Source organism: Mauremys reevesii, linkage group 13 (genome assembly GCF_016161935.1).
Source record: "Mauremys reevesii isolate NIE-2019 linkage group 13, ASM1616193v1, whole genome shotgun sequence".
NCBI lineage: Eukaryota > Metazoa > Chordata > Testudines > Geoemydidae > Mauremys > Mauremys reevesii.
The window spans coordinates 46029617-46054676 of NC_052635.1; the positions used below are offsets into that span (position 1 = coordinate 46029617).

The 25060-nt window shown below is 52.4% G+C and overlaps 1 protein-coding gene across 3 annotated transcripts in view; it reads left to right on the forward strand.

The window, feature by feature from the left end:
* Positions 1–911: 911 nt before the first annotated feature.
* The window catches only part of HELZ2 (helicase with zinc finger 2), a 47600-nt gene continuing 23451 nt past the window's right edge, over positions 912–25060 (forward strand). For 2 of the 3 annotated variants that reach the window (XM_039498493.1, XM_039498494.1), the window contains exons 1-6: positions 912–1105; positions 16635–17783; positions 17991–18174; positions 18987–19094; positions 19862–20385; positions 23115–23747. In XM_039498493.1, the coding sequence (XP_039354427.1) occupies positions 16777–17783; positions 17991–18174; positions 18987–19094; positions 19862–20385; positions 23115–23747 (2456 nt within the window). In that variant the 5' untranslated portion in view covers positions 912–1105; positions 16635–16776. Of the gene's footprint in view, positions 1106–16634; positions 17784–17990; positions 18175–18986; positions 19095–19861; positions 20386–23114; positions 23748–25060 lie in introns of those variants that run through there. The other variant, XM_039498495.1, reaches the window with a different exon arrangement.

Consider the following 25060-nt stretch of genomic DNA (forward strand, 5'->3'; position numbering starts at 1 on the left):
TGCTGACTGTGACTTGGCCTCACCCTAGGCTGGAAAGGAGATGGGGGTAGTCAGCATGGACTGGAGTGGGCTGGTTGGTGCTGAAGACAGGTGGAGGGTGGCTGTGTATGCAGAGGGTGGTGCTGGCTTTGTCCCTTCCCCGGGCATGGAGATGGGGGCTCTGCATGCAGGGGCTGGGGCTGGGGCTGGCTTTGCCCTCTGGCCTGGAGGGAGGCGGGGGGGGGGGGGTTGATGTGGTATGCTGGGGTTGGTGCTGGAGGGGGGTGGCTATGTATGCAGGGGGCGGTGCTGGCTCTGCCCTCAGGGCTGGAGGGAGGCTGGAGGGCTGGCTGTGCATGCAGGCGGTGGTGCATGCAGGGGGCATGGCTGTGCATGCAAGGGGTGGTGCTGGAGGGGGTGCATGCAGGGGTGTGGCTTTGCATGCAGGGGCGGGGCTGGTGGGGCGGTGCAGGGGGCATGGCTGTGCATGCAGGGGGTGGTACTGGGGGCTGTGCATGCAGGGGGCGGTGCAGGAGGGGGGTGGCTGTGCATGCAGGGGGCGGTGCAGGGGGCGTGACGGTGCGTGCAGGGGGCTGTGCATGCACGGGGCAGTGCCGGGGGCATGGCTGTGCATGTAGGGGTGGTGCATGCAGGGGGCATGGCTGTGCGTGCAGGGGTTGGTGCTGGAGAGGGTGAATGCAGGGGGCGTGGCTGTGCATGCAGGGGGTGGTGCTAGAGGGGGTGCATGTAGGGGGCGGTGCTGGGGGCCGTGCATGCAGGGGGTGTGGCTGTGGCTGCAGGGGGCGGTGCTGGAGGGGGCTGTGCATGCAGGGGCGGGGTTGGCTCTGCCCCCCCCAGGCTGGAGGGGGCCGGCCGGGCTCCCACGGGGCTGCGGTGATGTAATTTCCGCGAGGCGCTGCCATAGGTTTGAATGCAGCGAGGGCCCAGAAACGAAACCGATCGCGGCGCAGCCCGGCTTATAGGGCGCTGGACTGAGTCAGCCCCAGCTCAGCCGCAGTCGCAGCCCGCGGGCCAGGACCCGCCAGCGCCGGGCGGCAGGAGCAGGAGCCGGAGCGCAGCCGGGCAGAGGGACACAAAGTTTCCTTCCCTCCATGCGGGCGCCGGGGTAAGCAGCTGGGCGGCCCCAGGCGGGGCGCGCCGGGCACGGCTCGGGGACCCCGCGCAGGGGAGTTTGCAAAGTCCCAGATTAGGGGGGAGCCGAGCCGAGCCTCTCTCGCTTTTCCCCCGTCCCCCCCAGGCTCCCCCTGCCCGGGCCAGCCCGGCTGGGTCACCGCTGCCCCACGCGGAATTCCCACCCGGGACCGGCTGACCCGCGTGGCTGTTCCCCGAGTGGGGCGGGGAAGCGGCGCCCTTGTTTCTGGCCGACACCTCCTTCCCCAGCCCGTGGGGTCCCTTCCCCGGGAGCCGACTCCGGGGCGACGTGGGATGGGGAAGTGAGAGGTGACCCTGGGCGTTATTACAGCCCGGGCGGGGCTGTCCCCAGAGCAGGGCCAGCTGCGGGGACTTGGAGGAAGTTTGTGACTTGTTTCCCCAGCGGGCTGGTGCCTGAGGGGTCATGAGTTAGATGCAGCCCTGAAACCTTCCCGTGTGGCTTTAGGGAGAGAGGCGGGGGCGGGGCGGGGGGCTGCAGGGCTCGGGGAGGTTGTTTATTTTGGTCAGCAGAGAAGCCTGGACTCAGACATATTGTCCCAGGTAAGTTAGCAGTTCATGTGCCAGGCACACAGGCAGCGTGCTTGGGGAAGCGATGGCAGCTTTGTCTAGGCTGGATACTGCCGTGGGCAGGCGGGTGCAAACCTCTATTGTAAGCTGTCTGCACTGGTGTGAAAAGTCGCTAGCGCTGGGGTCTGTGCTAGGAATTTGCACCAATAAGATATGGTGCAATAGAACCCCAGTGTAGGCAGGCTGCTAGAGACGCGTGACACTTTCTGTCTCAACTGGTTACTTGTAGTTTTGGGGTCCTGTCGGATCCAACTGACTTATTACAGTTATTACCTGGGTTTATTTTTCAGCCACCTCTTTTAAGTTCTTAGAAACAAAAAAGAAGTGAGATATTTGTTTTGTGGTGGCCTCACAAACTACACAGATGCTCTGCCAGGAAGTGAAAACGCTGACTGCTTGCATCAGGTTTTCACGGGGAGCAGGAGCCTAAATGAGACTGTGGAGTTCCAGAAATGCACCTGTCACTGGGGTGTATGGTAGAGGTGAGGTTTGCACCCAAAGATGGGGTGAGCTGCTCCTACCAAAATCAACGGTGGCCCAAAGAGAAGGGGCTGTGTTCTGTGGGTACACCAGGTGTGCCAGACTAGCCCTGAGTGCAGAGATGGGGAGGGCACATCTGGTGTTATGACCCATGTAACTCACCCCTGATTAAGGGGGCTAATGGCTCTCTTTGGAGTAACACATTAGAGAATCACTGGTAAATAATTAATCAAGGCCAGACCTAACTATAAAGACACTAGGCCAAATTCTTTTCTCAGCCTCTTTGGAGTTATGGTTAAAGCCCTGTGTGGATACAAAATTTGTATCCACATCCGATCCGCAGTCTGCGAAAATACCCACATGGATGCAGGTATCTGCGGATATAAAGCGGATATCTGTGGATTTTCAGGGCTGTCATAGTTGCCAGAGTGTGCAGAGGAGCAGAATTGGGCCCCTTAAATACAACTAATACGTTTCTCTACACGTGTGTGGGAGGCGGTGCCTTAAATTCAGGGATCTTGGTTTCCTAGGAAGTTATTTATTATTCATATTAATTTAGCATCTAGAGGCCTGAACCAGAATGGAGACTTGTGCTAGGTGCTGTACAGGCATAATGTATACAGCCCTGACCCCAAGAGTGTGCTGGTTTTGGAGTTTAAAGGAAATGTTGTTCTTTGGTGGTTGTTTTTTAAAGCAGCGGATGAGGTAGAGGTGAACAAGCTGAATATTGCACATTGGACTCCATGAGCTGCACAGGAAAAGGGCTGGAGCAGTGGCAAAGGGAGCAGTTCAGCGTAGCAGGGCTTCATGCAAGGAGGAAATGTAACCTATGAGAAATAAGCCCAGCTGTTAATCCTGATGAGGCAGGAACACTCTACGCGTTTGTGCTGGACTTTGGTAAGAGGTTTCACAAACCAGCCTCCTCTGTGTCGGGATCTGTGACTTGCATCTAAACCCGAGATCAGCGGTGAACCTGCTTAGAATCTAGGGCCATGCTTTCTAGTGTTCTCCCGCAAAAGGGCGAGTGCACTTCCAGAGGCGTTTGAAAACTATCCACAGTGTTGCTTACAATGCTTGGGCCCCGTGGGTGAGTGAATGTTCTTGGTGGTTGGGTTCTGATGGCACCCCTCACTGCTCAGAACAGTCCGGATTGAAAACAACCTAAACAGTGGCTTGGCGAAAATCCGTCCCAGTGATGATAGCATATGACCACTCTTTACGCTGCCCAGTGCCCTGGATCTCTTTGCAGCTGGGAGAGTTCCCTTTACAGCCCAAAGGGCCAGAAATGTCTTTTCAAAACAAAAGCTAATCCGTTAGGCCAAAATGTTCATGCGTGGGTGTTTAAAGGTAGACCTCCCCCCGCCCCCCTCCCCATGTGGGTGCAGGGGGAGGAGTGTAACGAGACCGGTTCTGGTGGGACCCAACTGAGAGTGCCAATTCAGGACAAATTGCTTAAAGCAGGGCAGTTGCAGCCCAAGGCTGGGGTTTCTAGGCAAACCAAACCAGCCAAACAGAGAGGACTTCGGTTTTACCCCACTGGCTAACCACAAGTCACACAAGCAATTCCCTCAGACACTCCAGTATCCCCACCAGTGCCACTCATTATGGGGACGAATGACCATGAAAACCAATACCCCAGTAAAAGAAAAAAAGATTCTCTTGATCCCAAAGGACCAAGCCCCAGACCAATATACAAATCAGATCTTACCCACAAATCATGCTGTTGCCAATCCTTTAGAATCTAAAGGTTTGTTCATAAAAGGAAAAAGATCTAGATGAGAGCTAGAATTGGTTAAATGGGATCAATTACATACAGGAATGGCAAAGTTCTTGGTTCAGGCTTGTAGCGGTGACAGAATAAACTGCAGGTTCAAATCAAGTCTCTGGAACATCCACAGCTGGGATGCGTCATCAGTCCTTTGTGTAGAGCTTCCGTTTGTAGCAAAGTCCCTCCAGAGAAAGGAAGCAGGACTGAAGACAAGAGCTGCAGCAGTCTTTTATAGTCTCTTGTCACGAGGCCTCTTTCTTTGTTTCAAAGACAAGGATTTGGACACATGGCAAGAAAAAACCTTGGAGTTCTGTCCATAGGCATGTTCCTGCATACCTTGCTGAGTCACAAGGTGTATCTGTCTTCTGTAACTGATGGTCCTTAATGGGCCATCAAGCAGGCTAGGCAGAGCTGACACCAACTTGTCTGGGGGGTTACCCGGAAGCACAGCATAAGTTTGAAATACAGACAGTATAGAGCCAATACTTATAACTTTAAATACAAAAATGATCCATGCATACAGATAGCGTAATCATAACCAGCAAACTAGAACCTTGTCTTAGACACCTTATTTGACCCCCTTTACACCAGATTTTGTGCAACTACAGGCCCTTGGTTGCAACAATAATCTATACAGTCCCAGAGTATGTCAATAATGTCACAAGGAGGTCTAACTTTTGTAGCTTTGCAAAGGAGGCCAGTACCATTATCTCTATGGGGAAACTGAGGCTCAGGAAAGTTAAGGTCACCCAGCAGGCCAGTGGCATAGCTGGGACCAGAACCCAAATCTCTCAAGTCCCAGTCTAATGTCTTACCCACAAGACCAGACAGACTGTGAGGCAGTAGGTGTTGAAAACTTCTCAGTGAGTGTCATGCAGTGGGGAGTTCAGCACCCCTAGAAGAAATCTGGTCATTGTTATTTAGGGGCCTATCTTTAGGTCATTTTAAAGGCCCTGAAGGAAATACAAGATGAAATCTTGGTAGCAGAGTGAACCTGAACCATGCATCCAGCCAGGCATGCTGGAGAACATAGGTGATTCAGCAAAGCACTCGAACATATCCTCAATTCACACTGGCTTCAATGGAACTTAAACACAGATTTGAATGTGGACCGAAGGGCTTTGCTGAACTGTGTTCACTGTGAGCACCCAGTATCCGAGGTCCAGGGACCTGTACGTTCTCCCTGTAACTTCTACTGGTTTTTGTTGTTGAAGAGACTAAGCTTTAGTTTTAAAATCAATGAACGTGTCCCGCCCTTCTGACTGGGGCAGAGCTGTCAGGATGGAAGCTGACCTGGTGTGGCCCTGATGCTTCAGTCAAACAATAGCAAATTCAGAGGTGTGAACTATTCTCCAAGCACCCAGTTCAGCTCCACTCCAACCACCCTGATTAGCCTCTTTTGGAAATGCTAATTGTTGTGAAGTGGGGCAGTTGAACTCAATCGGTACTGAAGCATTCTCAGTGGGGCTATCGTTATGCCCAAACTCTCCCCTCCTGTGCACTGTGTAAGAGTCCTGTGTTCTCCAAAGAAGGACTTCCACAGGTTCTCTTTGGAATGTTTCCTGCTAGGAGCTTTCCCCCTGCAGCCAGGGCCCTGGTAAGTCTGCAGCAAGGGCAACAGAAATGGGAGACAGCTTTAGCGAGTCTGCAGCTTTTGGCATTGAGTAGTTTGCATTAACAAGGAGCCCACTACTCACTGCAGAATTCCAGAGGCATGGATTCCATTCTTCCCTTTCTGGCCCTGCGGATGGTACAGGATCACCATGGCCTGAAACGTGCTGAAGACTCAGGCTATGTCTACACTGGAAACGGTGTAGTAGCACAGCTACAGCACTGTAGTGTAGACACATGCTACAGCAACAGAAGAGGTTCTTCCATCCCTGTAGCAAATCCACCACTCTGAGCGGTGGTAGCTAGGTTGACAGAAGAAGGGGGGAGGGATAGCTCAGTGGTTTGAGCATTGGCCTGCTAAACCCAGGGTTGTGAGTTCAATCCTTGAGGAGACCACTTAGGGATCTGGGGCAAAAATTGGTCCTGCTAGTGAAGGCAGGGGGCTGGACTCAATGACCTTTCAAGGGCCCTTCCAGTTCTAGGAGATTGGTATATCTCCAATTATTACCTATTAAGTGTCTATGCTGGGGCTTAATTACAGCATGCCATTTTTCACAGCCCTGAGCGATGTAGTTAGGCTGACCTAACTGCAGTGTAGCCCAGCCCTCATGCCTTGAGCTGCCCTCTGGCAGCAGGGGTGTGTGGATGGGGCATAACAATCTTTTAAAAAACAACCACCCAGTGACCGAAACCCATTTTTCACTGTAGGTTATAACAACAGCACTTGCTCTTACCTGGTGCTTCTCGTCCCTGGGTGTGGAAACACTGTACAAAGGTGTTAATCTCTGACAGAGGGGACACAGGCACCAAGATGAGACATGACTTACCCAAGGTCACTTAGTCAGTGGCAGAGCTGGAGATAGAACCCAGGTCTCTTGGCTTCCAGGCCAGTCCTCTCTCAGGATAAATAGTCAAAGGTGGGCAAGCACAGGGATTGTGACTGGTATGCCCAGAACCCCCCAGCCCTTTGCAGCTGGGTAGCTAGGCTGCTGGGGCTAGAGCTGGTGAGGCACTGATCACCTCCTGCAAGGTAGTGAGCACCCTCCTGTCCCATCTGAGGCTGTGTCTACACTGCAAAGGCTATGCCAGCGTAGCCCCTTGGTGCAGGCTCGGCCCACTTAGCCATGGTCCTAGTCTGTCCATGCTGCAAATGGAAGCTCTGTTGAAGAGGCATTCTCTGGCTGTTGTAACTGTGATGTACGTGGGCCATGGGTGTCTCGACAGGGCATGCAAAGGGCTTTCTGTTCAGTGCAGTAAATCCGCTGTATACCATGAACCTAAATATGATTGGTTAAAAGAATATAGTCTCCATGCACCATACAGTAAAAGGGGCTCTGTTGAAACAATGGAGCTACATAATTGAAACCTTTTTCTCTACCAGTCATGGCCCTTTCAAAGCTGGATGCCTTGAGATGAGCAGACCTGCCAGTGGGAATGTGTTGCCTCCTTTGACTTCTAGCAAACCTGTGACTCCTGTCGGGAGGAGTTACTGACTCTGGAGTTACTAACCGGAACAAGAGAGCCCTGCCCCCGATACAAGGAGAGGTTTTCTTTTGTGCCAGTTTACTGATACTTCCTCCCGGAGCACGTGTCGCGTTGTCTGGAGTGGCTCAGGAGCGTGAGTAGTGACTTCAGCCTGCAGGGCAGACGCTCAGAAGACAGGGCAGACACCCCGAGCGGGTGGTGTGCTCTATAATTAGATTTCCCCTGCCCAGTAACAAATGAGAGCTCCTGGATTGCTGTAACTGTCTTTCCATGGAGTCACGGACATCCCATGAGGCTCTCCTGTCTGTCTTGCCGCCCAGGCAAGCTGGGCTTAATGATAAATGGTCACTTACACAAAAAATTACAAAACATTGAGGTTGTTCCCAGGCCCAAGAGACCAGTCACTTACCCCGGATCACAGCGTTTCTCAAATGCGGCCACCAGGCGCTTTTCTTGCAGTCCCAGCCTCCTGGGCGGTAATTGGGGTGGGGGTGACGGGGAGAGCAGTGGCCCCTCCCCCATGGCCGCCGGCAGGGATTGGGCCCTACCCCTGCTGGAGCCAGCCAGTGAGAGTTCCTCACCTTCCTGGGGGCAATGGGGCTCAGGCTTCTGGCTTCAGCCCTGGGGTGGCGAGCGGCAGGCTCTGGACGCGGGGCTGCTGGCTCTGGGCTTTGGCTGCACAGTGGTGGGCTCCGTCCCCTAACTGCAGGGCTCACTATCCCACTCGTCGCCTGGCCCCTGCTGCCTCCCTACCCACCTCCCCATCCAAGCCTTAATTTGTCCCCCGGCTTGCCAGGGTTGAGTAAATTTGTTGTGAAAAGTGATATTTGTACGTTTGTTAATATCACTTTTCACTGCCTCCCAGATAACTAACAAGTCTGCGCCTGTGAAAAGTGATATTAATAAACGTACAAATATCACTTTTCACAGACAGACTTACTAGCTTACTAGTTAGCAAGTCTAAAAAGAAAATGCAGCCAAAAAAGCAAAAGAAACAAAACAAAAAAAATAAAAGAACATGCAAAGCGCCTTATTTGTGTTTCTATTCTGTTTAGATCCAGTAAACAAATAGAGGCAACTGTATGTTGTTTTTATTATTCAGTCTGTGCAAAACCCCTACATACATACATTACTGTGATTTGGACATGTATATCTGCATATTGATTTTTTCCTAAAGTTTATTAAGTATTTTAGGAAAAAATGTCATAGTGGCCACCAGCAAGAGTTGATGACCACACTCTGATGCCACCAAAAAAATGTGGTGTTAGATCTAGGGCAGGGATTCTCACAACACCTGTAGCCAATCCTGTCATAAACTGTCTAAAGGGTTATTAACGAGGAAAAAGAAATGAGTTCTTTACAGGTGAAAGCAAGCAAATATCTACACACAAATGAGTTGCAATCCAGCTCCTAAGAGTGACAGAATTGTAGTGATCTCTCAGTTTGACATGTCTTTTAGGGCAGACCCAGGGATAACCCTGAGAGATCTCTTGTTTCAGTTTACAGCAGTGGTTTTCAACCTGTGGTCCACAAACCCCGGGGGGTCTGCAGACTATTTCTTAAGATTTCCAAAGGGGTCCTCACCTCCATTTGAAATTTTGCAGGGGTCTGCACATGAAAAAAGGTTGAAAACCATTGAGCTAGTTTCTCTAAATATAATATTTGGAGATATACCTATCTCATAGAGCTAGAAGGGACCCTGAAACGTCATTGAGTCCAGTCCCCTGCCTTTGCTAGCAGGACCAAGTACTGTCCCTGACATTCCCTCTCCCCCTGGATCCTTAATGGCCCCTGCAAGGGTTGAACTCACAACTGTGGGTTTAGCAGGCCAGTGCTCAAACCACTGAGCTATCCGTCCCCCATGAGAGTTCAAACAGCAAAGAGATTAAAAATCATTGTGTCAGCTATTTTTATTTTTCTCTTCCAGCAGTCAGATGGCTGGGGAGGCCTTCTGCACAAGTGGATGGGGCAGTTAACAAAGCTTTTGTCTCCTGATGTTCCACTTAATTTTTCAGAGGCTTCCTGAACGGTTGAGGGAGCGAGTCCCGTGCCTGGGTCCACAAGTTCAGAGCAAACATTTTCAGAGTTATAAAGCGACACTTACATATTTCCGTATTTGCAGAGTTGTTGTTGCTGTGTCAGTCCCAGGATAATAGTGAGACAAGGCGGGTGAGGTAATATCTTTTAATCACCTCACCCGCCTTGTGTCTCTCGTATTTCCTTGTAGCGTGGAATACAGACATCCCAAGTGAGATTAATGTGGGTAGCAGCGTAAAACATTTCATAGAGTCTAATCACTTAATACTTCTAACAATACAATCACACCTATCACAGGTGAGCTGGTTTGTTTTCCAGCTATGGGTTCGTCCGTTCTTAGCTCACACCTACGGCCTTGGGCAAGAGCCGGCACTTACTTGGCTTACCAGCATGACAGCGTGACTCTGCAATTTGTTCAGTTAAATAATACTACTACTTGGCACTTAACGTCTTGATTGCCTCCACAAACAATAAATAACTCTCCTAACAACGTGCTAGGAAGGGAAGTGGTGCTGCTCTCACTTTGCGTGCAGGGAAATTGAGACATGGGGGTCTGATGCATCCTTGGCGTAAGTCGGTTGAAACGGTAGCGTTCCATCTGGAAAGAATTTGGCCCATGGGAAGATTTGTGGCTTTACCTTTTCCAGCCTGCTGTGGTAATTGTGTGGAGCCTGATTTCCAGAGCACCCAGGAAGCCGGGTTGGGTGCAAGTTGCTGTGTGCCCCATTGCTGCATGCATACCAGATTTGCAGGAGACAGTTAAGTGCGCCAATATGAAAATCAGGCCTGAAAGCTGTATATTGCCTGATCTATGTACAAGGAACTTGCTGGGTCAATGGGAGCATTGCGTGTGGCCACAGGGCAGCAGATGATCTCTGGTTAAATCATAAGGCTTGCAGGTAACCCCGGTGGATGCTGTGTCAGAGATGGCAGGCTGAGGACTCAGTGAAGCTGGGAAGGTGCCTTGCTTGTGTGTAGGATTACTCTGGACTAGGATCAAGCACGTTTTTTCTTAGGAATGACCTTAGAGCTGATGCAGATGAGATCTGTCTTTAAAGTGCAGCAGCAGGTTGACTCAGTGAGCGTGGCTGTTGGGGGGGGAAGCTGTGAATTCCCAGGCTTTAGGCCTTGTTTCTCTAACGTTGGCTAATCAATAGGCAGAAGACCTTGAGCATCCTCCTATCACAGTGAGCTGCCTTGGGGTCAGGGACTCAAGATCTGTGTGTCTGTTGCATTGTCTTTGCTTTGCCGTTAGCATATCAGCAGGTTATCTGGTTATCCAGAGGCCCCAGAAGAGCCCAGACACAGCCTCACAGCTGCTCCTCTGAGGCAGGATAGTCTCTGGAACTGCAGATAGGTTTGTCCAACACTGATTTGGAGTCTCTTGTTTATTTTTTTATTTTCCAGCATTTTTTTTAGCCAGAAATGCTGGTTCCACGTTAGTCAAGGATTGACCTAGGACCAAATGAACTTGCTGGGTCCCAAAGGAGCTTGACTTGCCGATACATTGCAGCATTTAATCCCGAATTTCTAGCATAGAGTTTTATCTAATATTTAGACTTGAGTAAATTTTAGGTTTTTAACTACATGTCCACCCTAGACAGAAATCCCTTGAGCTTGGAGCCAAGTGAAACAACACAGAAGTGCCTTGATCTTCTCTCCAAACGCACTTTGTCCTGATGGACTCCATTGCTGGGAGCTTTCTTGGTGAAATTTTAACAAAATTGGTAACAAAAATAAAAAGCAGCAGTGCAGTGGTGGGGGGAGGGAAACGTCCTCAATGAGATACTGACGACAACGGGGGAAAAAAGGGACTGCAGGCTGTTGGAGAGTTACTGCAAGGACCCATGTGTGGTGGCTGTGTTTCAAGATGAATGTCCTTCCTGGTCAGGGGGGTTTTGTTCTCTGGTAGCTGGAGAGATCGATATTGTACTGCTGCCCGCACTGTACCATCCAGCCCCACAGCCTCTGCCTGCTCTCTGTGCACATGGTGCTGCGTTGTGGTGGATGGTCCATCGCTGGCACTTTTAAATTACGATTGCATGGGCTGCGGAGCCCAGGGGGCCACGGCCCAGCCTCTTCTTGGTCCCAACTTGGAGCAGGAGATCCGGCGGTTCTAGGGCAGGATGGGGGTGGGGTGTCACAGGAGGACGGTGGCTGGAGCAGTGACAGGAGTGCTGTGGGGTGAGTGCAGGGTGTACTCCAGTTTCTGCCAGAGGCAGGACCTCTCTCTCTCTCTCTCTTTAAATGGTACTGTGCAGCCCCTGCAAGATGGCAGGATTTTCTAAACGATCTGCTCTGCTTCAAACGGGAATTATTGCAGGGAAGTCCAGAGGCTGGTGGTGTACAAGAGGCTCAAAATTGTCCCTTCTGGCTTTCTAATCGAACTCTCTGAAATCTCCAGTCCACATGCCACACCCCCCATCAGCCTGTCCCCGTACTGTTGTTTAACACTTGCGTAGTGATCGCACCTGGCTAAGCAGGTCAGCGCCCCCTAGGGGCCGGGGCCGGTACACACACAGTAAGTGACAGCCCCGCCCCAAAGCCTGCACATGCTCCTAATCCCTCCTTGGCCTTTCCCATGCGGAGCCGCCGCTGTCCTGTGCCCCTGAGGGATTTCTCCTCGCTGGAGCCTGGTTACACTCCCAGCGCTGTTACTTGTTCTGGCCTCAGGGAGCTCAGGAAACGGACTAGTCTAGTAACTTGCTGTTACCGCTGGCAGACTAAGCAATCGTTCTAGCCGTGGAGGTCAGCCCGTCTGCTGCTTTAATCCCGTTATGATTATGACTGCAGGGTAGGAAAGCAGCATCTAAAGGGGATTTCACCCAGCTGGGGAAGCCAGGAATGCCTGGGCACTAATGTCAGCTCTAATCCCCAGACCTGTCCACATTGGTGTCCCTGAAGCCCAGGTGAGGAGGCTCATACCTACTCGCCTTACGGGGGGGCGTGAGGGTTGATCAGTGACTGGACCACAGTGCTAGGGATGCTGAGGATTAGAGCTATTCTGAATTATTATTTCTATCACAGTAGCGTCCCCACCAAGCGCTCTCTGTGCTACATGCTGCATATACACCTGGGAAGAGACAGTTCTTGCCGCAAAGAGCTTGCAGTGAGCAGTATACTCCTCATTTTCCAAAGCCCTATTATCCAAACCTCTGCACTGTCCGTTCTGGGGGGGACAAGGGAGGGATTTGGGTCATGTGGAGGTTGGATAAGAGAGCAGAGCCCCCGGGCTGGGGGCGGGGGGTCTCCCAGCAACTGAATGGCTCCTGTGACAGTGCGGAGCCCTCTGCAGCCCTGCTGTCATGGGAGGGCTCCTGCCCTCTCCGTTACCTGAACTCCTGATTAAAATCCATGTCCCTGCTGCTGTTCAGATAGTCGGGAACATTCTGCATCTAGATGGGCAAAGGGCGGGAGAAACGAAGTCTTGTAATCCCCATTGTACTGATGGGTGGATAGATGTGGAGAAGTGAAATCACTCGCCCACGGTCACCGAGGGAATCTGTGTCAGAGCAGGGATTGAACCAGATCTCCCAAATTCTGTTCTGCTGCCTGAACCCCAAGAGCATCCTTCTTCTGATCAGTATGGTCCGAGAAACGGCCTTTTGAGCGTTCCCTTGTGTTCCTTGCCACCCACCATCCACACCAGCTTGGAAAACAACGTCTCTTCTTTTACATCTGTGTTGCTGCAGTGTCCAGCGGCTCCCCCAGGAAACAGTCACATGATTATTTATTATGTAGCTTAATCGGTAAATGGGCGTTGATTCTACTTAACATGCAGTGGCCTGAGAGGCTGCTGCCTCCAGATCAGGTACAGGAGTGAAATTGTTATTAAATTGAGGAGCACATGAGAAACAATCCAGGCCATGTTCTCTGACTAGCAATGGTATAAATTTTATATCAGTGAAACTGACAACATTGTGAGCTCTGTAACATAGCAAAGGAGATGGCGCCAATAAAGAATGTCTAGCACCTGCATTACTCACATCATCCTTGTGGAGAACCCCAAAGTGGGCCAGGTGATCTGTGCGTAGTCATCAGGCTAGTGCCTTTCAGTGTATCCCACCGCCCAGAGGAAGGGATACACCAACACCTGCTACACCCTGCTCGTAGTCAACGTTGGTTTCAGCCTCTTTTCCTTAGACATACTTCCACATCACAATAATATTGGGGTTCCTAATTCCCATAGGTTAATTAACCCATGGCATCCTAATCACTAGCATTTATGTCAGTCAGTTGCTATGGTATTTCTGCAGTTAGTATATGTACGTTTAGGTTAAACTCATCAGCCATTAAAACTTTTCCTTAGACTGCACTGCAAAAAGGGAAGTTTATCAGTTAGTTCCTCCTTTTAACTTAAAGCTTTAGGCCAGGAGTTGGCAACCTTTCAGAAGTGCTGTGCCGAGTCTTCATTTACTCGCTCTGATTTAAGGTTTCACGTGCCAGTCATACATTTTAACGGTTTTAGAAGGTCTCTTTTTAGAAGTCTATAATATCTAACTAAACTGTTGTTGTATGTAAAGTTAATAAAGTTTCAAAATGTTTAAGAAGCTTCATTTAAAATTAAATTAAAATGCAGAGCCCCCCGGACTGGGGCCAGGACCTGGGCAGTGCGAGTGCCACTGAAAATCGGCTCGCGTGCTGCCTTCGGCACACGTGCCATAGGTTGCCTACCCCTGCTTTAGGCCTTGGCTTAGTCGTGCTAAGCCAGCTGTCCTGCAGGCCTGAGGCCTGTAGGTCCTTGCTTTACGGCCTTACTCCGTATTTACGCTTCTCTGCGGTATCTAGGTGTGTTTTTTGGGGATACGGCAGTGACGGTGATTTGTTTTGCCATCATACCTAGGAGTCCTGGTTGTGGCCCAGGACCCCCTTGCGCTAGGCGCCGTGAGAATGCAGATGAGAAAGATGGTCCCTGCTTCAGGGACTTGACAATCAACATCTAAGGAGACAACAGATGGCTACAGGGATAAATATACAAAGCCTGTACAGTAAGAGACAGGGTGCCATCCCTGCTAAATAAAGGCATGCAGCTTGTAGGTTCAGCCTTCCAGTGTGAGATTTGATAGTTTAATTCTGTGTGTTGTCTGCAAAGGTTTTGAAACAAACACACAGAGATGAGTCAGGGGTGATTTATTTCTAGACACAGCGTAGGTGACTGAATCTAAACGGAGAAATTCTAATGATGCACCGACTTTCTGCTGGGTAGTTTAAATACTACTTTCTGCTTCAGTAAGTGATCTCGCATCGGGCTGTGATTTTGCTGCATCTTAGAAGCTAAAGAGGATTGGGCCCGATGAGTGTGTGATAGGAAAACCTTGGTGTGCTTACAGGATATCGGGGGTTTCTGTAGGTCACAGCCTGTCTTCTGATGCCAGGGTGCAAGAGTGGCATTTGGATAGGGGTAAGATGAAGGTCTTGATCACATATGGCCATCAGAATTACTGGGGCGCTTTCAACATCTGTAAGGGGGGCAGGGGAGGGCTGGCCATTGTATCCTGGGGGAATTCCAACATGAGTGATTCTGTTACCTGAATCCCTCTGCAGTTTCAGTTGGACGGTGGGCTATGTCTCATCCCAGGCTTGTGCCTGGTTCTTCTGTGTGCTGTTAAACAGCTGCTGTGTTTCACCCCAGAGGTGGGTGAAGGGATCCTGGCTTGTGAAAATGCTTTGCAGTGGGAAGCTTCTGTATAAAACAAATGCAAGATCTTGCACTCAGCTTCATTCTTTGCAGTAGCTTCAGCCCTTTCTCTGGAGATTCCACCCCTTGAGGTGTGAACAAGAGGCTGGAGGTGCCACTGATGTGGGTTTTCGCCACAGAACTCAGGTTTTGTCTGGCCTGTGGTGCCAGAAGGATTGATTTATTTAAGAGACAGGCACATGCCTGGCCCTGCACCAGCTGTCTACCCCAGGTGCTTTGTCATGTGGTCAAGGTGGGCAGGGGACGGGCCTTCCCCTTGTGAGCAATGCCCCATAATGCCATCAGCAGTGCAGCTCCACAACCCCCATCATTCTTCAGTTTCCCCCTGAGATCTGAAGTATCGCTTATGGGACGCTCCCAGCCACTGGTTACCCAGGCAACAGCCCGCAAAAGGCTTCCAACCCGTTACCCATGGGGCTGTGCACTGAGCAGTGAGTCACCGTTCCCACAGCTGGACTCTGAGCTCTCAGCAGGGGGTGTGCTCAGCTGGCTGTCTAGATCTTGTTCGTTTCTGCTGATGCGCCCCCATCACCACCTTCTCTAGGTGTCGGATGCAGCAGTTCAGGATCACTGCTGTGATGGTCCAGCTCGCCTTCGGTGGAAGCAGTCAGATCGTAGGGGGTGGGGGGTTGATGGGACAAAGGCAGCAGGACCCCGAGGCAGTTAGCACAGAAAGGAAACCTTTGAGCACTTGGTGCCTAGACTGAGGGGGACCTGAGGGCAGCTAGGCCGCAGCTAATCCCAGATGCCGGTGGAATGAAGGAACAGCAGTGAGGGCTGCAGTGGGATATACCTGTCTGCCGTGGTGTTCCATTCGGGCAGTGTTTCCCAAACCGAGGCGGAGCGAGCAGGCTGATTTCAGGGGTTGCAGACCGAGGAGAGGGCCACTGTGGGTGGGGAAAGTTGCAGGACCCCGGAGTTGCCCCATTCCCCTTCTGTCCCCATCCCAAGCTTGGCGCTGTTGCCTCCCATGTAACCTCTAAGGCTGCAGTGCTGCAGGCTGCCAGCCCAGGCTTCCTCAGCCTGCCCTTGGGGCACCAATCATTGCTCTGCGGCGCCCCGGCAGCATGCAGGCTTCTGGTGCGGTGCCGTGGGTGGGGGAATGGGGAGGGCAGGGACAAAAGGCCGGGGAGGAAGTCAGCAAAACATATGGAAAAGGGAGAGAGAAAATGAGGACGTACCCCAAGCAGAATGGGACAGCGAGGCTGCAGAGATGGCAGCAAGCTGGTCACGGGGAGGGCCCCACACGGCCATCCAGCAAGGGAGGCTGGGAGCCAGGCCTTGAATGTCTGTAACTTGTGGCTTCACCGATGGGCTGGAGGCAGCAGTCACTGAATGAAGGGGCCCTTTTTGTAGGACTATGGTAAATGTCCTGCAGGACAACACCCCCCGCCCCAGTGGGGCAGCAGTCAGGGCATTAACTCTGCCAAACTGCAAGACGTCTGGTTTCACAAGAATCTGACCAAGTGCTGAGTGGGTGGTTTTGTTTGGTTTTGCTGTGGCCAAGATGATGCATTTTTCCTTGCTCACTTCAGGAAATTGAGGAGCTGGGATGGGTTAGTTTAATACCTCAAAGTGCATGCAGCAGAGGGAGAGGCTGATTTCCCTTATACACCTCTACCTCGATACAACGTTGTTCTTGGGAGCCAAAAAAAATCATACCGCGTTATAGGTGAAACCGTGTTATATCAAACTTGCTTTGATCCACCGGAGTGCGCAGCCCCCCCCCACCCCCCCGGAGCGCTGCTTTACCGTGTTATATCCAAATTCGTGTTCTATCGGGTGGCGTTATATCGAGGTAGCGGGGTACCTTACTTGTTGTTTGTTTCTCTCTAGGTTCTTAAACTTGCTTTTAAACTTGCATCGATGGCCAGGAAGGGCGAACCGAGCTAGGACCCTGCCTGCTCCTTGGAGCCTTCCTGAGCAGCTGATCTGCTTTTAGAGATTCGTAGCTGTTTTTACTTGGCCACTGGGGAAAATGCCTGCCGTGAACGGCCTCGTCCCCCTGACGCTGGACGGCCTGCAGAAGCGGCTAGAGCTGTGCCTGGTGTGCTCCAAGTGCAGCGTGAGGGAGAACGAGAGCACCTACGGGCGGAGAGAGGTGGAGCATCGCTGCATGCATGAGATCCTCCTGGCCCAGTGCAGAAGCAAGAGGAGCCAGCTATGGAAGAAGGTGGGCAGGAGGCCGGGCTTCCCAAACCCAGCACGTTACGAGGTCTGCAGATACTACTCCCCCGGCTCAGGGTGCCACAAGCACAGGAACCAGTGCACCTTTGCCACCAGCAAGGAGGAGGCGATTGTGTGGAACTTCGAGAGAGAGCACGAACTGGAGCGGCGTGTGCTGAAAGCCATGGTGCTCCAGGCACAGACGGCAGGCAGTACAAAAGGCCTCCCAAGCCAGGAAGCACCCAGCGCCGCAGGGGAAATCCAGAGTGAGTTTGGGGGGCAGTTCCAGGAGATCTGCAAACTCTGCTTTTACCAAAGTCCCCAGAGAATATCGTCTGGGGGGCTGGCTGGGCTCTGTGAGGAGCACGGTGCTTGGAAAGCTCTCCTGGTCCACGTGGTCACCGATGGAAGGAGGAAGAAGCAGTACACGGCAATCAGGCCATGGCCGGAGTTCATGTCACAGCTCAGCTACTGCATGTTCGTCTCCAGAGGCAACCCGTGCAAGCACGGGGCCCAGCGGTGTAACTACGCGCACAGCGAGGTGGAGATGGCGGTGTGGGAGGCTGAGCAGAAGCGCGGCCTGGTGCGCTCGGACCTGCTGCCGGCCGTGGTGACGGGCAGCGAGAACGGCGACAAGCCAGCGCAGCCCCAAGTCCAGTTCTATTGCCGGGCCTGCTTGGTGACCTTCAGCTCCCAGGAGAGCTTCGAGAACCACTGCTCCCTGGTGGAGCACGCACAGATGGTCTCAGCCGACACCATGATCCAGTGGGCTCACCGCACGCCTCCCTATGGGCTGATCACATTCACACTGTGCAACAGGTAAGGGGGCAGCCTTGCCTAGCAGGCGATGAGCAAACTGCATGGGGGCACAATGGGCTGATGACTTGATTCTATTCTGGAATCCCCAGATAATCCTTGTCCAGGTGCGGGGGCGTGGGGTGGGGGTGCCTCATTCCCCATGCAGTCTCAGGCTGTTCAGATTAACCTGTATGCTTTGTTTTGCATGTGGACCTTGTTCCCCCACAGAGGGGACATCTGCGAATATGGCGAACGGTGCACCAAGGCCCATTCTGTGGAGGAGCTGCAGGAGTGGATCCAGAGAGCGAAAGCTGCTGAGAGGAACAAGAAATCTGCCAGGAGAGATGGTCTCCTCTCCTACCAGGACCGTCTCATTGCTGAGTACAAGGAGTGCCGTAACGAAGTGTTCATTGTACGTCACCATCTGCTGGGTGGACACTGGCTGTGGGGCACCTGAATGATCTGGCTGATTGGAAGAGTTTTGAGTTTGCTTAAAGCTGAATCCCGATAAAGGGCCTTGCGGAAACCTGGTGGCAGCATTAACACATGCAAAATCCCTGCATTTGCACTGGCTGGCTGCATGCAGGAGTGCCTGGCTGGCCCGTGAATGCCGGCTGGGTGTGCACTCGCACTTTTTGAAGGGGGTGTTTTCAGAGGCTCTTGGAATATCTCTCCACCTGCATCGGCAATATGGGCCGATCACCCTGGGGCCTGATCTATTAAATAAGGCTTCCCTTGCAGGGTGTGCACCCCTGAGGCTAATGCATGTGAGCCTGGAAGCGAAGTGGGCTAGAAATGAAAGTGAAGTTAACGAGTTCAGACCATTTTCATTGTAGACCATGAGAGAGGCAGAAAGCAAATGAAGGGGGTAAATGGTGAAATGTAAATTAGATCTTAAAAATGTATTTGAGACTTAATCTTGAACGTGTGTGCTGCTCCTGCCCCCCAGCGCGCCCCGCGCTGCCTATTTGCCATGCTCCTCTGAGGAAGGAACAGGCCTGTTAAAGAACACACCCTGTGCATCAAGCTATCCTGCTCTGCCATGTGTCCTTCCACCTTTCCAAGCCCTCGCTGGCTACGCTGGTGAGAAGTGTTGGGGCTCGAATCCCTCGCCCTGCCCGTTCGGCTGCCCTGCTACAGCTAACAGTGCTGGGGCTTACTGACAGGCGCTGTGGGTGTGCGATCGCAAGGTGAAACACCTGGCTCTTGTCTCCTTTCCATCAGCTTTCTGAGCAGGTTGATGGCGTCGTGGTTACCTGCGAGCAGCCCATGCGGGTGCATTCAGAGGACAGGAAGATGCGATACTGGTGGAAGTTCAAAGTTCACTCCCAGGTAAGTCAGATTCTCTGTAAAGAAAGTCCAGAGGTTTGAAACCAGCTCTGTCCCCCCACATAGTCTGCTCTTCCTGCCGGTAGAGAATCGCCTGCTCTTCCGCCCCGAGGGGCTGCTGGAGAGAGTCTCTGCACCCTTAAGGAGTGGGAGGCGGTTGGGGCATGCAGAGGAGGATCTGTTCCAGGCGCCCTGGGGCTGCTGAGCGGGGGGAGAGCTCCTGCCCAGAGGTGTTACGGTTGTGACCTGAGTCGTGTTGGGCTGGGGCTCTGAAAGCAGGGCTGGGGATGGGCCAAGCGTTTATCGGGCAGGTGGGTCTGGCTATGCTGATCGAGCCCCGTTATTGCCAGCTGTGGTGCTCAGGACAAAATAAAATGTTCTTAGCCTGCACAGGCTTTGTGGGGAGGGAATGTGGCCAGGGAAGGATCTCGTCTTGCTCATTCCACCTCTGCTCTTTTTGCTTGCTCTTTGCCAGGTCCCAGGACTGACCCTTAATGGAAAATTCCTTAAGAGGTTAATAGGGATGAAACCCCACAGAGTTCCTTAGGAATCACTCTAAACCCCTCTAAAACTGAAGAGGGAATGGGGCCATTTTGTAGATTCCAGTAGGAATTCTGTCCCTGCAATGGAATTCCATAGGGTGATTAGAGGGGAAAAATCCTCATTCCCTATTTAGTTCTATTGGGCTTTCGCAGAGGGGGTGGCCAGATGGCAGGTCTCATGCAGGGAGTTTCTCTTCACCGGGTATTCTGTTCCCTTCTAACTGGCAGATGCCTCTGAGGCACGTGGCGTTACTGAAGAGAGATCCCGGAGCCACCTTCTTCCTAGCAGGGGACGGGTTCCCGCGGGGTCTCACCTATATCCGGGGGGAGCGGTTGAAGGCTCTGCCATCACCGCCGCTCTCGTGCCTGGTGGAGGTCTGCATGGAGTGCTGCACGTTCGGCGTCTACGAGCAGTGGGTTGTCTTTGACTTTGGCAGCCGCCCCGTCCTGGTGCGGAAAATCCAGGCCAAGATCGGCAAGCGGGAGCTCCCCCGGCACGTCCCGGCTGGCCCGGAGGGCAGCCGCTTTGTGAACTTTCAGCGCTGGCACAGCGGCAACCGGGTGATCGTTCCCAGCGTGGAGATGACCAGTGACGAGGTGGACCTGCTAGCCAAGTACAAAGCGCCAGCGCTCTCCCTGGAGTTCCGGCCTGGCAGCACCGCGAACACGCCCATCACCCACCTCAACTACAGGGAGAGGATGCACGACTTCCTGTTCCGAGAGGAGGAAGCTGAGCAGACCCTCGTTGACAAGTAAGTGTCCCGGCGGTAGGGGCAGATCCGGGAGGGTGAAGGACTCATCCTCTTCAGGGGCCTGCCTTCCTTCTATCTGCAGTGGTCCCAGTGCCAATGCTAATTCTGTCCCTTAGGCCCTGGTGCTATTTCAGGTCTAGTCCCCGTATTTCCCCCTGTGCCCATTGTGCAGGAATGGTCCCAAGGGACTGTGGCAGGTCAGACCTGTCACAGAGAAGTGGGGCGCTGTCATGGAAGGTGACGTGTGGAACAGGAAAGAGAATGATAATATAGGGCTAGATTCTGCTCTGTGGGGTGTAAGCAGGGTAAGGGGCAGAGGTAGGGAGCCTCCACTCTCCACAGCTATTATGTATTTGTTCTTTGTATTACTGTAGCGTTTCGGAGCCCAGGCATGGACTAGGATCCATTGTGCTAGGGGCTGTACAAAAACAGAACAAAGACGGTCCCGGCCCCACAGAGCTTGCAATCGAAGCACAAGACAGAAGACCACAGATGGTGGGGAGCACTAGGAAACAGTGAGATGCTATTGGTCAGTGTGACAGGCAGTGGTCTCCGCGCACCAGCTGCCTAACCACTGACAGGTTTTTGGCAGGTGCACAGAAAGGAGAGTTTGAAGGTGGATAAGGAGGTGGCTTTGCCGCTGTTTGTGGGGAGCACCTCCCGAGGTCACTCACATGAACATTGAAGAAGTGCGTGTTCGGAGGCTGATCGCAGGTGGGAGCAACATCAGGAGAGTGAGTGAGCTGATGGGGCGGGGGTAGGCTGTGAAAGGCGTAGAAGGTGAAGGCAAGTGGCTTGTTTGCTGCGATATAGAAGCAGGGAGTCAGTGGAGGGATGTAAAGAGAGAAGGGACATTGGCAAGGCAAGAAGAATGATCTTTGCTGCAGCTTTCTGAATGGATATGAGGGGGGCCAGGCTGCGTTTGTCAAGGCTGGAGCGAAGATTGTTGCTGTGTGAGAGGATGAGAGTCTTAGCCCTGTGGATGGATAGCAAGGGCTGTAGCTTAGAGATTTTCTGCAGCAAGAGTCTGTAAGATTTAGACATTACCTGGATGTGGACCTAGAGAGAGGTCTGAATGAAAGCTGATACCCAGGTTACGGGCCTGAGTGATAGGCAGGATGGTGGTGTTGCCCACGCAGATTGGAAAAGGAAGTAGCAGGCAGGACGGGGGGAAGATGAAGAACTCTGCTTTAGCCCTGTTGAGCATGAGCTGATAACTGGACATCCAGAAGGAGAAATCAGAGACACCGGTGGCCACTTTAGTATGGACAGAATCTGACAGGTCCAGAGGACAGAGGTAGATCTGTGGGTTGGTAGAGATGGCAGTTGAATTTGGGTTTGCAGATGAGATTACCCAGAGATAGGGTGTAGAGTCCTCTGAAGAAAACCGTGGATGAATGATTGGAGAGAGAGGAGGAGAATCGGGAGAGGAAAAGTCTCGGAAGCCAAGGGAGAACAGGATTTTAAGAAGAGCATGGCTGACTGTGTTGAAGGAGGCTGACAGGATAAGGAGGATGAGGATGGAGAGCTGGCTCTGAGATTTGGCTGGGAAGAGATCAGTAGAGACTTTGTCGAGCAGTTTTCATGGAGTGCATGGGACGGAAGCCAGCTTGCAGAGAGTCTAGGCTGGAACCTGAGGAGAGGAATGCTAGCCAGCGTGTCCAATGAGCTCGAGACGAAAGGGAGATGGGGCAGTAGTTGGAGAGAGAAGTGGGGTTGAGGGAGGGCTTTTTAAGAGGGGAGAGACTAGACCATGTTTGTATTGTGAGGGGAAGGAGCCGGAGGAGAGGGAGAGGTTACGGAGAAGAATAAGAGAGGGGATGAGAGTGGGCACAAGGGCGGTCAGGAGATGGGGTCACTGGGGTAAGTAGAGGGGTTAGAGGAGGAGAAATGTCTGTGACGGGGAGAAGGCAAAGTGAGCTGTGGGAGGGGAATGGGAAGGTAATGGGCTCTTTCGGGGCCTGCTTTCCTCTGGAGTGCAATGGTTGGTCACTCTCCCCTGTCCCATCTCAAGCAGCAAGGCAAAATCTCCTGCCCTGAGTCTCCAGAGAGCACCAGCTGGTATGGCTGGCTAATGCTCTGCTGTGCATTCCACGTCTTGGCTACTTCCTGGGCTCTGGTTTGTGCTGAGAACTAGCCAGCCGTGGGTGGAGGTTTTCAGTGCTGCTACTAGGGGAGAAACAAAGGGAGCTGTGCTGTGCACCCCACCAGACCCACCATGAGGCGCCTACCATGAAGGAAGTGGATGCACCTGGGACGTCTGTGCTCCTTGTTGCACCAGCTCGATGTAGGGTAGATGGGTGCCTAGGGTGTAGCTCTACTTATCAGCAATCTGACAGGCAGCTCTCTAAGCCTGGTTTTGAAGGTGTCCTGTAGGAGTTTGACAAACTTTTGCCAAACTGCCGTTCTTTAAGTGCAGCTTTTCAGTAAGTGACTTGACCAAGTCTCCAAAGCAGCTGCTCCTGCAGGTGCCGCAAGTCTGCATGCTGTAATTTTAAACAAGTGGCATTTAATTTCAAAACGCTCCTTGGTGTGATCTAGGGGAGCACAGAGAGAGTCTTGTCACCAGGGGACAAGGACCAGGGCAGTGGCCCTCTTGGGGGGAGAGGGTGGGGAATCGGGAGGGGATCCTCATGATGCAGACAGTCCCTCCCACGTAGGGGGGAATATTGCTGATGAATTGAGGTGTGCAGTCAGCACTGTTAGCTCTGGTGCCTTCTTCGTCTCAGGCTCAACCTCCAGGTCACCGTCTCCCTGACCCCGATGCTGCAGACCCTGTCCATGGGGATGAAGATCGCCCTCCCTGGTGAGCTCTTTGCTGAAGTGCCGACCCCTTGTGCCCTAACGCCGGACACCAACGAGGGGTACCTGCTGAGCCGGTCTGTGAGCACCGCTTTCCTGGCACCTGACCCACCCACGGACAACCGGGTGTACGAGGTCAAGGTGGAAAGCAAGGCCATCACGGAGAAGAGCATCTGGCTCCTCATCCCCAAGAGATGCTGCTCCGAGCTTGGCTTCCAGCAGGGCACCTCCTGCAAGGTGGAGATCCAGTTCCAAATCGACCGACTGCAGTTCCGGCTGTGGCACTACGCGGTGGACCGGCTGCTGGACGAGCGGCTGATCCTGCCCGACGTTGCAGCCTGTTCCATCCCTCACTCCCCCACGCTCCTGCTGAGCGGGAACAAGAAGCAGATGCAGGCCATCTCCTTCATCACCGGCCAGGCCACCAGCACCAGGCAGGTCCCTCCTCTTCTGATCTATGGGCCTTTTGGCACAGGGAAGACCTTCACCTTGGCCATGGCCACCCAGGAAATCATCAAGCAGCCCAACACACGAGTGCTGATCTGCACCCACACCAACAGGTAACTTGCTAGTTTTGCTGAGGCTCTTCTCCAAGGGAAGACACTGGGAGGCCATAGGGTGAAGGCTGGGTGCTCAGCTGTGCCAGATTCCCACGTGATGGGGATGTGAGGGTTTTCCTAAGGAAATTCAATTGTGTTTTGATGCCAAGAGTTTTGCAAACAATCCAAACATTTGGTCCGTTATTGAAATACTACAACATTATTTCTTAAAGAAAAGCATTCACCTGTTCTTGGTAGAAATCTGAGCTTAGATGCGGGGCAGAAAGATGTGGGTGGAAGGAGACCAGGATACATTCCTGATGGGGACTTTGATTCTAAGCTAGAGAGAGATGTGTTTTATGGTGTGCTACAGACATTCCCTTCTGGGTCCTCTTCTCCCACCTCCCCCACAACACCGTAGGTAACAGTTACACACCAGGTGAAATGGAAATACCTTCACTTCTGCCCCTTAATTTCCCCTCTTGGTCTTGCCCAGGTGACTTCATTCTTGTATTTGCCTTCCGATGTTGACTCTTTCCAAAAGCTGTTGTGCTGCGTGTGTATATGTCAATATTGATTCTGCAGGTCCCATAAAGAGGAGAGTTAGGGGGAGGGAAAGTCGAGATGCACGCAAACGTGGTAGGCTCTGAACTGACCTTCGTTATTCCGAGATTTCAAAATGAAAGCGACAGTGCGTGAAGGAAGGCACGGTGGAGGGTCCGTTTCCTTTCCTATGGGGACCATTATTTCCTTAATATTTTTTTAAAAGGTATAATAAAAAGAGATGACTTTCAGTCTTAGCCTGAGTCCTGCCCTCTGGCTGCACTGGGACTTGTTCTACTCTCTGAGATGTTTGCACATACTCCACCAGCACAGGCTTCTAGGAAGGTTAGTTCTGGGATGAAGAATGCCTGGGGCTATACTTTCATACCTGGGACCCTACACATCCTTGTGACCATGTGGCGTTGTAACTGAGGGCCCAAGTGTATGTATTCAGAAGTCCCTTGGTAAGTGAGGCTCTAGGCACCGTGCAGCCACTGATTAGACCTTAAATTGCACTCTTGAAAAACATGAGCACAGGCTCATTGTGTGCACAACGCGGATAACTGAGTGTGTACCCCATACGCTAGTTCCTGCACGTACGTGAGTATCGCCTGCAGGTTGTAAATCAGAGGCCAGAGCTCTGGAAACTGCGACTGAGTGTGTTCCTTGTCCAAAGGGTCCATTCCCAAATGAATAAACAATGGGACAGACTTCCCCAGTGCATCTGGGATGAAGGGCTTGTCTGAGACTCCCACTCACCTTCCCTTGCCATGCTGCCTGCACAGTGAGTG